This window comes from Periplaneta americana, chromosome 9 (genome assembly GCF_040183065.1).
Source record: "Periplaneta americana isolate PAMFEO1 chromosome 9, P.americana_PAMFEO1_priV1, whole genome shotgun sequence".
NCBI classification, from domain to species: domain Eukaryota; kingdom Metazoa; phylum Arthropoda; class Insecta; order Blattodea; family Blattidae; genus Periplaneta; species Periplaneta americana.
The window spans coordinates 46,990,325-47,006,361 of record NC_091125.1 but is presented as its reverse complement, the minus strand read 5'-3'; the positions used below and the strand labels follow the sequence as shown (position 1 = coordinate 47,006,361).

The window sequence follows — 16,037 nt, the reverse complement described above, 5'->3', positions numbered from 1 at the left end:
GTCAATTGTGCTGGATCTGCTGCTGAATCCGCTGGATCTGCTGCTGAATCCGCTTTTCATGCTAAACGACGTATATATGAACATTTAATATTAAATTACATCTTCGTCGCTTTTGCAGTTGAGACCTTTGGTCCATGGTGTAGAGTCGCTAAAGATCTACTGACCCAAATTGGTACACGCCTACTGTCCCGTACCGGCGATCCTAGATGTATCAATTTCCTTCGTCAACGCATTGGACTAGCGGTTCAGCGAGAGAATGCTATCTCCATCCTGGGATCATTTCCTAACTCTATTTCGATGGATGAGATCTTTCTCATTTAATGTGTACCTGCTTCAGCACGGGAAGAAAGTTCACAAGAAGAAAACTTCCACGAAGAAAGGAGAGAGGAGTCCGATCTTTAATGAAGCCATGATCTTCAGTGTGCCGGCTCGTAGGAAAATTAAAATTTCACAATACTATAATACAGAGTGTCCGGGACAAAATTTACCAATAAGAAAGTTTAATAACTCACCAAATAATTGATGGATCAAAATGCTGTTTGCGGGAATTGACAAAGGGACTTCCAAAGTTTCGAATGACCACTAATAAACTTCTATGTGTGCACCTCTTGTAGCACGACAGATGTCCAGGCGATATTCAAGTTCTTGCCATGTGTTTCGTAACATCTCTGGAGTGACAGTTGCACAAGCAGCGACAATTCTCCGACGCAGATCCTCCAAATCTGCCACTACAGTCTTGTACACAATGTCTTTTATGTATCCCCAAAAAAAGAAGTCCAGTGGGGTTAGGTCTGGGGATCTGGGAGGCCATGCTGTAGGTCCACCTCGACCAATCCAAGTTGTTATTGTGTGCCTATCTGGTGGTTGCTTCTCAGGCCACTGTTGTCTAAATCTTCTCTCCACTATCTTCGGATACTTGAATTCGGCAAGCCAATAGCAGCATTGAACTTTTAGTTGCACTGTGAACGCCATTTTAATTACAGCTATGTCAACAACAATGACCAAATGTTGCCAACATCACACATAAAACTTAAAATGTCCCTTTTTCATTTGCCGCAAATTTCATTTTCCTATCTCCATTATTACGCGAGTTATTAAACTTTCTTGTTGGTAAATTTTGTCCCGGACACAGTGTATTGTACAACATATAAAATATGGACATTGTGGTAGTGTTGTTTTCTTTACAGTCCGACACGGTTTAATAAACTAGTGTGAGAAATGGAGTTTTGCCAATTTAAGGGTTAACAACGCTGTAAGAAAAACACTCTTTCAGCTTTCCCAATAACGGGACTGCCTCATTGGACAAAGTATAACACACAGAGTGAAAACAAAAACAGACCACAAAGGAGAAATGTGGGGAACGAACAAGAAAGGGAAATTAAGTACAGGAAGGATAAGAGCATACATATAACATACCTAAACATAATAAACAAACGGATTAGACGTTCAAACAAAAGTTCTTCCTCTTTAGGAAACAAAGTACAGGCGGTATTTTAAAATTGTAAGTGATCCTCTGATAGCAGTAAGGGAAACATCACGAATGAAGTCGTTGTTCAACTGGAACTTCTTGCAGAAAGTGACAATGAGGCGAGGTATTGTGCCCCTACTACTGTGCTCCAACCACGAGAAAGTCTCTGCCGGATGAGACGAAGCGGAGTAATGCTGTGAATGAATGTTGATGTCATAAGATGTCATAAGGTCACACACGTGGGTACTCGTAACTCTATTGGCTCGCTCTCACAGCACAAACAATAACATTGATACACACATGTTTATACTACCCTTGTTACAAAATTAGATCAGTGTTAATCTCCTGGTCTTTTAATCTCTCCATACAGGAAATAACATATGCAGGAGAGCGCATGGTTTTTAAACTGACGTTATAACGATAATATTATCTATCTACGTCGCTCCAATAGATGACGCAATAGTAAGCACATTCCTTTCACGGTTGATCTCCTGGTTAGGGAATACCACAGAAAATAAAACCAACTAAGTAATGAACCGAAGCGGGAATCGAACTCATGCCCAAGCTTCTGAAGAGCAGACCGCCTGAGCTACTCCGATTGCTCGTCTATAAATTGCTTGACATTTGCCCTTAAATGGATTGAGGAAAAACTCATGGAAGAAATACCTCGGTCAGACAACTTGGCCCACGTGGGAATCTATTAGGCGCGCCCTGATCGCTGCATCAAAGCTGTGGACTGCATGTTGAGAGAGACGTTGCATTACCATTTTAGAATGAGAGTAATCACTGTATATAAGAGTCATCTAGATTGAACATCACATCTAGCAATAAAGATTAGGACATTAAGCATGAATCAACGTTTCTCTTCAGACGAAAAGGGGAAGGAGGTGTATTTTACCTTTCTGGTCGTTACAAATGATTAAATCCGTTTGACTTTGAATGCCTCTATCATAATTCTCCTTTCTCTCCATTTTACATGAAACTGAATATGATCCCTATATTTAACTAGCAATGGAAAAGTCCATTCGACCCTTCCCATTCATACACTGTTTCGTGCATTCAGGTATTTTGCCAAAGGGAACAATCTCATAATGATACAAATTTTGTTCCTTTGTTTTGGTTCCCTTTCGTAGTTATTGAATCATTATCATGAACATTACGTCGTCGTAATTCTGTTTTCAAGTTCATCATTCTTGACTTTGCCATTTATTTACTAAATTACTGCCTAATTTTGTGTAATAAACTGTAGTTTTCTTCAATTTTGTGTCGTCTAATGGGGTGTAATTCTCTTTAATATTATACTGTGGGAAGTTAATGGGTTTTATTTTAATGAGTAATCCAGACCTGCGAATCGAGACCCTGGACAGTGGACACAGATATGGTTTTAATTTTAAAAAGTGCTCACAAGGGGGGAATTTGTCGCTTGTTTGCCCCCTGTGTATGTTGAAATAGCCGAGTGGCTTTCATTCGAAACTGATGAGGCGCTTATCTGTATTTGCGTTGGCCGCCGACACTGCATTACGTGCCGTGAGGCGGATAAAACACACACAGTTTATTAGCGTGTCATTGTACACGAGTTCCGTAATGCTAAAAAGGCAAAGCTCTCGTCTGATATCCAAAGTCATTTGAGAAGAGCGTTCACATTATAACATTGAGTAATGCAAACCTACCTCTGTGCATTCATCTAACACTGGCATCCATTGACTTTCATTGATTAGCTCTGTCCCATTTGGTATCTCTATCTATCTATCTATCTATCTATCTATCTATCTATCTATCTATCTATCTATCTATCTATCTATCTATCTATCTATCTATCTATCTATCTATCTATCTATCTATCTATCTATCTATCTATCTATCTATCTATCTATGTCTGTCTTCTCTGTCTGTCTGTCTGTCCGACCACCCATTGATTCATCTACCCGTGTGTACATCTATGTATCACCTTTATCTTCATCCTCGTTCTTTGGAATATAGGGACATATTTTGTTGGGAGCACGATCGTCTGGGGCCATTCTTTGAGATAATTAATTTATATTAGCTTTATATGAGTAATATTTGGTTAGAATCGTTTTAGGTTTAACGTTTCCACACTTGTGCGTGTACACTGTAGAGCAGTATATTTTCGCCAGTCAATTAGAAGCGTTAATGATCAAACCAAAAATCAGTGGTGTAGTTTTCGCTAGCCTATTAGGATTATTAAATGAATAAATCGAATATTGATCTTTGAAATGTTTCAAACGTTCTTCTTTAACAGTGTTCACTAAGGCAGTAATAAATTTTATTATTGAGATGGATGTATTGTATTTGTACTGTGCACGTATAAAGAATTTCGTCTTTGATACGTACAGCAAGTAAATTCCTATAGTCTACATCTAAAATGTTCCCTTTATCACAATAATTACAGTAAACTAATAGGCTTACATTTATTTTATTTATAGATGCTGTCGTACGCCGGACTCCTGGTCGTTTCGCTCTCCGACGTGTTGTCGAGGTGGGGAGGGGAAACGGGAGTGACGTGACAAGATGGCTGTGGTTTGTGGGTGGGGTGATACGAAACTGTGGTGAAGTTTAAAGGAAAGACTGTTTTTAAAGTAACATTGTTTATTACAGAAATAACAGTGAAAGTGTAACTATGGTTCCCTCCTAGTTCTGTGGTAGGGGTAACGGGGGAGTCGTGATAGAAATTGATGGTTTAGAAATTCGTCCTGAGGCTTCGATGCGGGGAGAGTTATGATGGGTGATAGTAAAGTGCGACTTGAGTGAGAGGAAGGTAGGGGTAACGGGAGTGCCTGGGGAAAATCGGCTTGCTCTCAGGTGTGTTGTGGGGGGGGCAGGATAACGAGAGAGATGGAATGAGGTAGAAGGTTAGTTCTCTAGTTCGAAGGATCAACACAGCGTGCTGTGCGACTTACCGACTTCGAGAACAAGCTCCTGGCATCGGAGGATCAACACAGCGTACTGTGCGACTTACCGACTTCAGGAGCGGGGAAGGGTGACCTCTATCATCGACGTATCAACAGAGCGCACTCGCGACTTACCGACTCTAGAGGGGGGCTGAGGAGATGGTTGTGTTTATTCGAACAAGCCGGGATAAGAGCTGGGAGTCGAAGTCAGGATGGTGAGAGATAAGGGTGATCAGGGGAGAGAAGTGTGCGGGTTGGAGGTGGTGATGAGGTTTGTAGCGAGACTAGAATAAAATAAGTTTAGTATACGTAAGAAGTGAGGAAGATTCGGCTGGTGTAGGAAAGAATACAGGAGACAGGGGCGCAACTTGGCTTCCTGTTCCCGGAGTGGTGGCCGTGTGTAGGCACGTCCGAACAAAAGACAACCATAGCGTAGGCCTGGTTGGAAGACTGCTGCTAGTGACGGAGGACGCGTTAGAGCGACCTCTTTGCCATCTAGACAACCAGTGACTGAAGTCGAAAAAAATCGAAAAATCGAAGGAGAATTGGGAGGAAAATTTAAAAGGTACGCAAAACGCGTCCTTGCAAGGGGTTGGGGGCTGTACAAAACTAAATATGTGAGCTCCAAGCCTGTTGGCCACTAGTCTCACTCCGGGTTACGCTGCTCCCCTGAAGGAGCTCTAGAAATTTTGAAGGGGAAGCCGAAATTGGACGTAACCTCTTAGGTACCACATACGCGAGGGGGGCTGAGATTGATCAATTGATCACGGAACGGGGCGAGGAGGAGTTGGCTGGTGTTTGCCGTTAGGATGGCAAGACGCCGTCATCTGTTGTTCGATGACAAAGCAGGTGAAGGCCGTCGGAAGAAGCGCCGTGAAATCTAAGCTGCAATTTAAGAGGTCCCTGTCCTTTCAATTTGCGACTTATTGAGTGACCTCGTATGTTTAATAGACTATTAATATTATCTGAACTAGGGCATACATAATTTATAATAAAGGTGGAATATATATGGGGAAGGGCATATAGGTCCGTGGCCCATTTCTTATAGGGCTCATCCCGACATTTGTCTTACGCCTGAGGAAAACCACGGAATACCTTAGGCAGGATGAGTTGTCTCATATAAGAGACTAGCCAATTTGGCTATTATGTAGGAGGTCGTGAGCCTTGTTGATTTGTCTCAATTTCGAGACCAGCCATTTGGCTATATGATGGCTCAATTGCGAAGAGGGGGGAGAGATGTAATTGTTAATTAGGGAGATTCATGGGGATATGAGTGCAGGTCCGTGGCCCATTTCTTTTAGGGCTCATCCCGACATTTGTCTTAGCGCCTTAGGAAAACCACGGAAAAACCTTAGGCAGGATGAGTTGTCTCAATATCAGAGACTAGCCAGTTGGCTCTTAGGTTGAATGACTCTATGAATCGATGGATATATACTAGCCAATTGGCTCTATTAGATTTCCATCGATCAACAAAAGTAGATAATGTTATGGAGGGATTTTGTTTAGCCCAGTTAAGACAAGGGACTGAAGTCGCGGAGATGCGTTATATTTATACCCCTCGGAACAATGGTGGTTGAGGACGCCTTTGACGTCACAGTGCCTGGGGGTATTTCTATTGCCAACGTGACTCGTCGCCGCGCGATCTTTGCTTTCTCCCTCACAAGAGGGAAAAAAAAACGAGCCAACCTGCTTTCTGAGAGAGAGAAAGCAGCGACTCTCATTTGCGCGGGTAGGTTTGAACCGTTTAAAGTAGGACGCACGGGCATCGAGAATTGATATACACAACAATGCCTAAACCACAGTATCAAGAGAATTTTTTTTTCTTCATGTCCCGTTGCTTAAAACCCAGATGTTGCGCATTTTTTATTTCAAAAATATTATAAATTTTCTGCAATAATCTATAATATAGGCACTTAGAACAAAATAAGAGCAATTTTTATTCAGTGGCATACTTAGTCTTAACAGAAATGGGCGACCTTCCAGAAGGACTTCAGCAAAATAAAACTTATTTTCATTGAATTATGAGCATTTATTTTTTTCTCAGAAAATTGACAATTTATATCACAAAAATGAGTATATATTTAAAACAAATCTTCAGTTCATGTGTGATATAATAGAAAACAAGCTACATGCAGTGGCGTATCACACTTTAGACACAATGTCGTTGTCTTTATCTGGCAATTTCTACACTTCAGCTGTTTCTTCGTTTTAGTCTTTTCGTCTACAAGCAATTCAGCAACATAATAATGCTTCCAATCATAACGTGTGTCTTGTTTTGCTGTCTTACTTGGCCGTCCTTTACTACTAACAATTCTTTTGTTACTCAGTGTCAACAGGGCGACGGAATGACAAGTGATCAATAGTCTCTTCATTGCGTTTATAAAGTGCCATGCATTTTGTTCTGCAGTGTCTATTAGGTGAGCACTTTTTATCCCTTATAGAAGTTCTACAAAAGAGATATGTTCTGGTCGGCCCGGTCGATGCCCCCCATATGGACATTGTAGGAATACAAAAGTTTGGGTTGGGGCACTCTAATTCTTTTCTTCTTTTCTCTGGAAAACCTTTCTACGGCTCGTAGTGGATGAACATGATCATAGTTTGTTGCCTCTGTTACGCCGTTGTTGTTATTCCATCGGACAATGGAAATTCCTGCTTCTTTGTCAGTACAAACTTCATGTGTCCCCCTGTTTTTCTTTTTTCATTGTCTCTACAGAGGTCAAGGGACATTCTTTTCCAACTCTTTTACCTCTGATTGTTCCTGTCGCTTCAATCCCTCTTTCCTTTAAATCATACAATTTCACACACCGCCACACCAAAACTTATAACCGAAACGGATCGGTTTTCCTTTTATAAGTTGTTTGCACCCATGCCTTCCATAATAGGGCATCATTGATTCGTCGACCGAATGACACTGTTTATGTGGTGCAAATTGTTTGAATCTATCATTCAGCATGCACAATAATTGGCGAAGTTTGGCAAAACAATCTTCTTTGTCTATATTATCATTGTCACACACATGCATATTCGATTTGATAAATTCACATCGATCTCTCGACATAGCATTTGCCACGATTTCATTGTGACTGTCTTTCTCTGATTGCCAGTACATCCTACGAGGAACCATAATGTAACCACTGAGAAGAAGGATGCCTATAAACACTAACATCTCATCTTCTGAACAATCACCCAATCTACTTTTGGCGGCATACTAGTTTGTGTACTTAACTATCATCTTTACGATGTCTTCATAAAAATTGCATGAAATATTGTAGAGGGACTCTTCCTTTTTCTACATCAACTGTACACATAAGTGCCATTCTACTGTTGACTCAGACAGTTCAACTTCTTTCCAGTCATATTTCCTTGAGTCGTGAGGTTTTATCTTCTTGATTTTTGAATTAGACAACATTATAGTTGGAACACAAACAAGTTCAAGCTATTATAAATTTCGTGAAGACTTCAGTCATTGAAAAGTCGATAATTGCGGAATGTCAGTAGGCCTACTTGTTGTATATTGCAGTACACGGTAGTATTCAGAATATAGATCATTTAACTACGGTACAGTGTGAAAAAAATATTCCCTGGTAAAGTAAGTGAAAACATTCAGCTTTAAAGGACAAAATGCTCGGGAGTTATTCAAAATGTGTTGTGCCCATTCTTTTGTACAAGAATGAAGATGATATTCGTGATAATCGATTCAGTTTGTTGTTGAACGAGTCAAACGACATCTCAGTACATGAATATTTAGGTTATATTATTATTTATTATAGTAAAAAAGAGTTGTATATGTAACATGATAGAATTTTCTAAATCTGGCGAATATATAGCGGATCTGTAATACCAATCTGGCGCGTAGGGCTCTAAGAGAGTTGGCAACACTGTTAGTCCATGCCATTAACAACTTTTTCACACAAACACACTGGACACAAAGCATGAGCAGCAAGAAGCTTGTAAGGTCACTCGCTGCGTAAATTTTATTTAACTGTTTCTTTCCTTTTATGGATACCAATGCCATCTTCTCCTGTGATTATTTTGCTCCGTTTCTTGTTTACATTGCTAGTTTTATATTCTTTGTACATATATCTGAGGAGATTAATGTCAGAGTCATGTGTTATAAAACTATGTAATTTGCGTTTGTTGCAGCCACTGCCAGATGTGTTTGGAGGTGTAAAATTAGTTCTGCCCGACTCAGTAAAGGAGAACCGGTGCGAATTGGAACGTTACTTCATTGCGTATCCTTTTTATTTATTAATAACTCAGAAGCACGCAAGTTCACAGGTGAGACACTGACAAAGAAGTATGATTGTGTCACTTTTTTTCAAGCTGCACATAGATTAGATAGTCTGTAAGTGTATCCACCAGACATCAAAAATTAAAAATTAGACTACACAGTGTTATAGTGTTAGTATTAAATCTGTGTTCACTATGACAGAACTTCATCTTTTCAAACTGGAAGACTTGCTTCAAACCCCTAAGAGTTCAAATAGAATTTATCATGTGTAAAAACGATACTCGCGTTTCTCGTGATTGTGATTTGCTACATAGGATAAACTGAAAATTGAAACGACCTGATTCGTAAATGAACGAAATGCTTATTTATGAGAGAATTTAATTATTGTAATTATAGAATTTAGTAATAGTAAAATAACCTCTCTTATTAGCCTACCGTTCTGGTCGCTTGTTGTAGTTCTCAGTTACTACACGCATAAGTGATTTTCTGCAGAAGCAAGATCAAATAAGAATGAATATGCTCAGAGCTCATTACAAACCATTGATCTATTTAACATTCATCATGTATATATATATATATATATATATATATATATATATATATATATATATATATATTCGTAATTATAGTATCTTTTTTTTTCTTGTTCTAAAGAAAAACGTATTAGGCCTACTTTTGTGTGAATTCAGGAAACGAGAATGTATCTTCTTATTTGAGTACGGTATATAAGTGATTTCAAGGAGGACAGAATTGCTGTACGTATACAAATGTTTATTTGAAAAGTAATTATCGTCTTCGTGACAGATTTTTATGAACAGCTGATACGTCGGTATTCAATACTGACTCAAGCGTCGCACTTCAAGAGTAGTGCACCAAAGCTTCATGTCACTTTTTCGTAACTCTCGTCCTATTTTGCACCATAGGAAGTGGAGTTATGTAATACATCGCATCAGAAAAGTGACTAATGGAGAAATAGGGATTCTAACAGGAAAACACATGAGTATATCTGTAAACCTGGTCAAAATACCGCCTTTGTTTACTAGAAATCCCAATTAAACAGCTCGGAATTTGAATTCGGATCTTCGCTAATGGTGCGTATAAAATCAATCCTATTTATGGGAAATGGTTAGCGTTCCCATGACGAAGCAGCACTCCAGGATACAGGTTGAAGTTTTCCTAGGATGCGCACCAGGTAGCTCGTCGAGGTTCTTCTCCACCGTTGGTGTGTCAGTTGTGCGACATAAGAGAATCAGTCCGCCCTCGAGATCCAAGACAGCTTTCTGCTCCCAATAGACGAATTCTCAACTCTCATGACATTAATTATTCTTCTCTTCAAGTAGCACGTTGTTTTTAGTCGTCTGATCTTAGAAGCCGATCATTGTAACTGATCTCAGGTCTTCTACATGACGTCCAGACTAAGAACTTTTAACTACACCACGAACATTATTTTTCAAGCCAGATCATGAAACAAATTTTGGACGGAAATGGATCTGGATGGTATCTGCTCTAGAAAAGCCAACTCAAAATAAAAAGGAACACTAGACTGGAATCCACAAGAAAAAAGAAAAAGGGGAGATAAAAATAATTTGGAAAAAGACAGTGAGAAAGAATTAGCAGAGATAGGCAAAACATGGAAAGAGGTGAGATTCGTGAGCAGAATCGAAGTTTGTTGACGATGTCTTGGTAATGTGTGTTACCGGAGGAAGTAAAATATTCTGCTTCTGCTACTTCAAATCATCATGTAAGTGAAAAATGTGCCATTTTTACTGAGATTAGTCGAACGTTTGGATCAGTGATAGGAAAATTCCTGCAATGCGTGTATGCACTGTGCAAAATTGAAACGGCGTGCATATTTCATGCACGTGTAACCGGTTCTCTGCCGAAGCGGTACCATGACACGTGAGAATGGCTTAAGGATGAGCGAGTTATTTTGGACCTAAAAATGTCAGCACACTAAAAAATAAACGCATAGTAAGGAAATGCTTCCTGAAAAATAAAATAAAAATAAAGATAAATCTTTTTCTATAAATAAATGCATAACATATCCATGGTATACAGTACCGTTTACGTAGAGAGAGACAGATAAAGAGAGCAAGGCAGCGTACAACATTGCCACATCGTACTTTATGCGTATATGCAATACAAAGAGCCCAGGAGAGAATTTAAATTATCAAATAACAATATTGACCTTAGCCGTTGATTACTAAACTGCCTTTTTAATAAGTTTCCACCTAGTACTCCCAATTCCTTTGGCACAGGTCATCTGTGTTAAAATCTATATTGAGTAAGCGAGTAATCAATCGGATCTTTCTCTTGCGGAACAATATGATTCAGTAATCGCAGTAGAGAAAATTTACCGCCACCACCACCACCACCACCATCTTCATCTCCTACTCGTTTTTCTATTACTACTGTATCATCAATTTCTTCTTCTTTTCCTTCTTCAAGGTTTAAAATTGCTTATCCGCTCCGTCTCCATTTTCAAACTGCTATTTCCATCTCATAGTAGGCTCTCTACACTCATGTTAGCCCCTCGTTCTAACATAACTCTTAAAAACAAAAATTCCAATACCTATCCAAACAAAAAAGTTATAATAGGGGCACAAGATAAATGGGATACCTGTATATATACGTATATAGAGTGGAAGTAAAATAGCCTTGCAGATTTTCAGAGGGAATAGCTCATGGTGTAGGATAACAAAAAAAATATGTCATTGGTGGAAAGTTCATAGTTTTTTTTTTTTCCAGAAAAGTTTCATTTTTTTTTTTCCCCCAAATGTTTAACAACCTCTTATTCAGTATCTATTGCGAGTAAGATCGAGATTTTTTGTCCATATCAATAGGAAATCTAATAAAAAATAATTTATCCCTCTGCCTTATTTCAAGAGCGTGGAGGTTTTCGTGTAAATTTAATTTTTAAAACCTCTAATTTGAAGCCACTGCACGATGCGAAAAGTTACAACGTCGCGGCAGAGAGCAGCACACCGATTTCGTTGAACTCTTACATCTGTATCACGAACAGAATGTGTTAGCGGCGATGTTGCCGGACTGCTGAAACTTCAAACTTAATTTTCTAATTAATCGTGCATTTAATCACAAAACTTGATATAGGTTTTCTATTCATTTACGTGTACACTATCGTCCCTTTCAATCTGCAAGGTTATTTCACTTCCACTTTGTATATAGAGGGAGAGATAGTATAAATTGAACAGGGAATATGTTCAGTGATTTCCATATCAACGAATAACATTTTAAAATACCGTCAAAGTAAACTACACACACGTATTTCAAAAACATTCTCGTTGCATACAAGAAAATTATAAAGTGCACAAAATTTTCCGTTAGTCCACAAAATTAGTGATGGAATTTTTCAACAGCTGTCCTATCAATTAGTACAGAAATGTTCAGTATAATTTATGCCTAAGTGATTATGAACAAGCACATTAATACGCAGTGTGTGCGGGTCTCTCAGACCTCTCATTCTGAATAACTGACGGCTCGATTTCGCATGTAGGAGCCGACAATTGGACAGCTGGGTTGTGCCAGGTGCTGCATGTTCCTGCATAATTACAAATCGTATTGTCACTATGTGACTGTTCTGTATTTACTGTTAAAGCGCAACTCTTACATTGCGTAGTAATTAATCTATGTCGTGGTTTCCAATCCTGCTTCGTGCGAAGCCCAGATCACGGGGGTCCAACCGAATTTTTAAGTGTTAAGGCAAGAAAAATTCAGACACAGATTTAGGTTAATGACCGTTTTGGGCCATAGAGAGAAGTGTTGTATAGGCAAGATTCTTAACAGGGGAGTGGATATGTATCTGTCTTCCATAAAAACTGGGCGTGTGTAGTAGTAATGATAGTTGTTGTTCCCCTGCGTTGGCTGAGTGGACAGCCTATTACACAGGCGGTCCGGGTTAGTTTCCCTGTTAGGCCTGGAATTTTTCATTGAAAAATCCACAGTAACACTTTTGGCGGACAAGATCTTCGTTGGAGTTTTACTCGAGGCTCTCCTGCTTGCCCATATTAGACATCTACGTCATTCCATCAACATCTCTCCATTCTGTCGTCATCCTGTAGCATTTCCCGAAAGCTGTGTGACGACACACGAAGAAGGCTGGCCTAGGGACGTGTGGAGTTGCCTTCTAGGAGCCTATGTACGCAGCGAACCTTAGTGTAGTCGGACGGTGTGGGTTTGGGAATGCACCTAGCTTGAGGGTTAGCGCAATAGATTTAATAAGATCGTAAAACTGCGTAGTAGGCCTAGTTATTGTACGAGTATTTTATTTAACGACGCTTTCAACTGTAGAGGTTTTTCCTTTGGTACGGAGTATGAGCACTACAGTCTCTAATGATTGTATTGTGCCGTATTGTGCCATATTGCTCCTATACTTTGGAATGATTTTTGAAGACCGAACGGCCGCGTTTCTGTAGTTGTCGTGACTCAGACATGTGATATCATCTGTCCATTCAGCCATAGGCCTATAGATTTAAGTATCGATAACGTCCACTTGAGTGGCTTTTTACTCCTTCCCGAAATCCTACTACGCCTCATTAGAGTGATGCTATTTACATTCCAGTCACAGTACTACAGTCTGATCCGTTTGAGTATGGATAATATTAATTTATTATTATAAAGCTATTTTGATAGTAGGAAAAACGTCTTGTTGGTTATATTATAATTAAAAGATGGGAGTGCCCATATACGGCAATCAACAATGCATAATCTGAAAGGACAAATGAAAATCGTAGGTGATTAAAATGGCTACTACAAATCAGCAGCAGGCACAATGTGTTCTTTGGTAGGCTAAATTTGAGAGTGTTAAAAGAATTCAAAGGGAATTTCGACGTGAGATAGTGTGCGTAATGTACCTAAATACGATTCCATAATGTTGTGACATCGAACATTTGTAGAAACAGGTTCTGTGTTAAAAAAAATGCAGGAGGCCGCAGGCGAAACCCAGTACGAGAAGCAGCTATCTCTTGGCTTGGCCCCAAAACTCCCCAGATCTAACCCCTCTTTACTTCTCCGTGTGGAGTTTTGTTAAATACATTATCTATTCACAGAAACCCAGGGACATTGTTGACCTGAGAGTAAAAATTACTCAAGCTTTTCAACAAACCACCCCTCTTTTGTTACAACGGACATGGGCTGAATTGCATCACCTTGATGAGTTGTGCAGGGTGCACAATGGGGGTCATGTTGAGCTCTGTGGAATCTTCCATCTTTCAGTGTTGTATGCATAAAGTTTCAACAAATAAAGTTTAGTACTAAATGTTTTACGGTGTTTTTATTTTATCCATACCCAAACGGATCACCCTGTATATCACGCCTCACCCTTTTGGATGACTGTTATTGAAAAGGTGATAATGGATAATGAAATACATAGTGACAGTAGAATGATGGAATTAAGCGTAAAACCCCCGAAAAAGCGCTCAGAAACCTTGACTTTCTCCATCACAAATACGACCCCGCTATCGCTGGATTCGAACCCGGGTTCGCAATCATCATAAGCCAGTGATCTGCGATCTGAATTACTATGCCGGCAACAATAGAGGTTTTTAGCGTTGAAATCCAATACGGGCGAGAAATTACTGAAAAAATTTTGTCTGGATCCTGTATCAAGGATTCGGTTGGTTCCTTTATGTGTTGTAAATCTATGACACGGGATCTTAGCTTTACTTCGCTACGAGGAGGAAGGCTTGCTAAGAATTCTCTTGTCTTTGAAAATCAATCAGTCGCCTTCGGCCAGGTTTGAATCCTCGAATCTCGCATTCATCAGTTAGCTTGGTAAACATTAGACCGCTGAGGACGACTCTGACTGTATGACCATGGAATCCCAATACAGTAGAGTCTCGATTATCTGACCTTCGGTCATCCGACATTCCTTTTATCCGTCACTGTTCGTGATAGATCTCGCAGCGAGAAAACGTCAATTAGTATTAGCAAGAACTCAGGATATGTTTTCTTTGTTTTTAATTATCATTTATGGGTTTTTACGACAGACGTGGAGCAGTCCGTCATATCACGATGCATTAAAGTAACAAATCCTGCATAAGCCACATGTCATCTCCTCTCATAAACGTTACACCAGAATAAAATTTTAACATAAAAAGAACAGGACTGATAGCGCATGTCTATATGGTCGTTGGGCAATGTACATACATTCTTTTGTGTACCTTTAGTATGCTTACCATAATTAAAGTTGCTGACTTTTAAATATGTTTCGTCATGCTAAATATTCGTTATAACTAGAGTAGAAAACAAAAAAGTATTTTCATCGAGAACATTATACAACAATTGTTGAAGTGATATTTAATTTAATTTATTTAACTAGCTAGCTAGCTAGTGAGTACAAATTAAAATTATAAAACAAAAATGTTTCTAGCCACTACCGTAAGAGTAGTGTACAGTGTGGTCTTAGCCAATAATATAACATAAAACTTAACATAATATTAACTTAGATTATCATTTATACTTTAGTTTATGTACTGACATATAAAGTAGTTAATTTGGCTGGGTATTTACAGTAGGCTTAAATAAAAATAAAGTTCGAAATAATAGAATTATTGAAATTATGCAGGTGGACAGAAGTAATTTAGAAATAATAGAAGGAAAACGTTTGAGTTGGTATGGACATTTAAAACGGATGACGGAGAACAGAATACCATGGAAGATACTGAATTGGACGGCGAAAGAGACAAGAGGAAAGGGTAGACCACGAGAATTTCTTTTCTTTTTTCTTTTTTTTTTAGTTTGTCATTTAACGGCGCTGTATCAACTACTAGGTTATTTAGCATCAATGAGATTGGTGATAGCAAGATGATATTTGGCGAGATGAGGCCGAGGATTCGCCATAGATTACCTGGCATTCACCTTACGGTTGGGGAAAACCTCGGAAAAAAACCCAACCAGGTAATCAGTCTAAGCGGGGATCGAACCCGACGAGATTGTTGATTGGACGGGGTTCGACGGAGCATGCAGAGAAAAGGACTAAATTATGATGATGCTATGAACAGGATATTTGGCGACAGCAGATTGGTTTAGGTTGATGGAGAACCATTGCATGATGGAATATTCCTAATAAAAAAAATACAGTAATATGGAAACTACTGCAGAGATGAATTCAGAACCTAAAATCTACGAAAAAAAAAATATTGTAAACAAAGATCTGATTGTTCTTGTTTTCTAGTCATAGTAAATTTTCTCAAACACTTATTTCCATGAATAAGATTCAGCAGAATATATAACACATCTACAAATAATGCTTGATATCTCATAAATGTCGTTACCGATAGTCATTTAATTAAGATCCTATGGTTTTCTCTGACTTAGTGAAGTTTATTATTAATTTCATTTTGTGATATCTAACGAAAACTTACTAAACTTGATAAATATAAATAATGCATGTTATGTATAGGCTTGCGAA

At 38.9% G+C, this 16,037-nt stretch overlaps 1 protein-coding gene across 4 annotated transcripts in view; it reads left to right on the top strand.

Moving 5' to 3' along the window:
• DNAlig3 (DNA ligase 3) overlaps positions 1–16,037 on the top strand; it is a 590,685-nt gene that overhangs the window by 410,220 nt on the left and 164,428 nt on the right. For all 4 annotated transcript variants that reach the window (XM_069834626.1, XM_069834625.1, XM_069834628.1 and 1 more), the window contains exon 21: positions 8,521–8,609. In XM_069834626.1, coding sequence (XP_069690727.1) covers positions 8,521–8,609 — 89 coding nt within the window. The remainder of the gene's footprint in view (positions 1–8,520; positions 8,610–16,037) is intronic.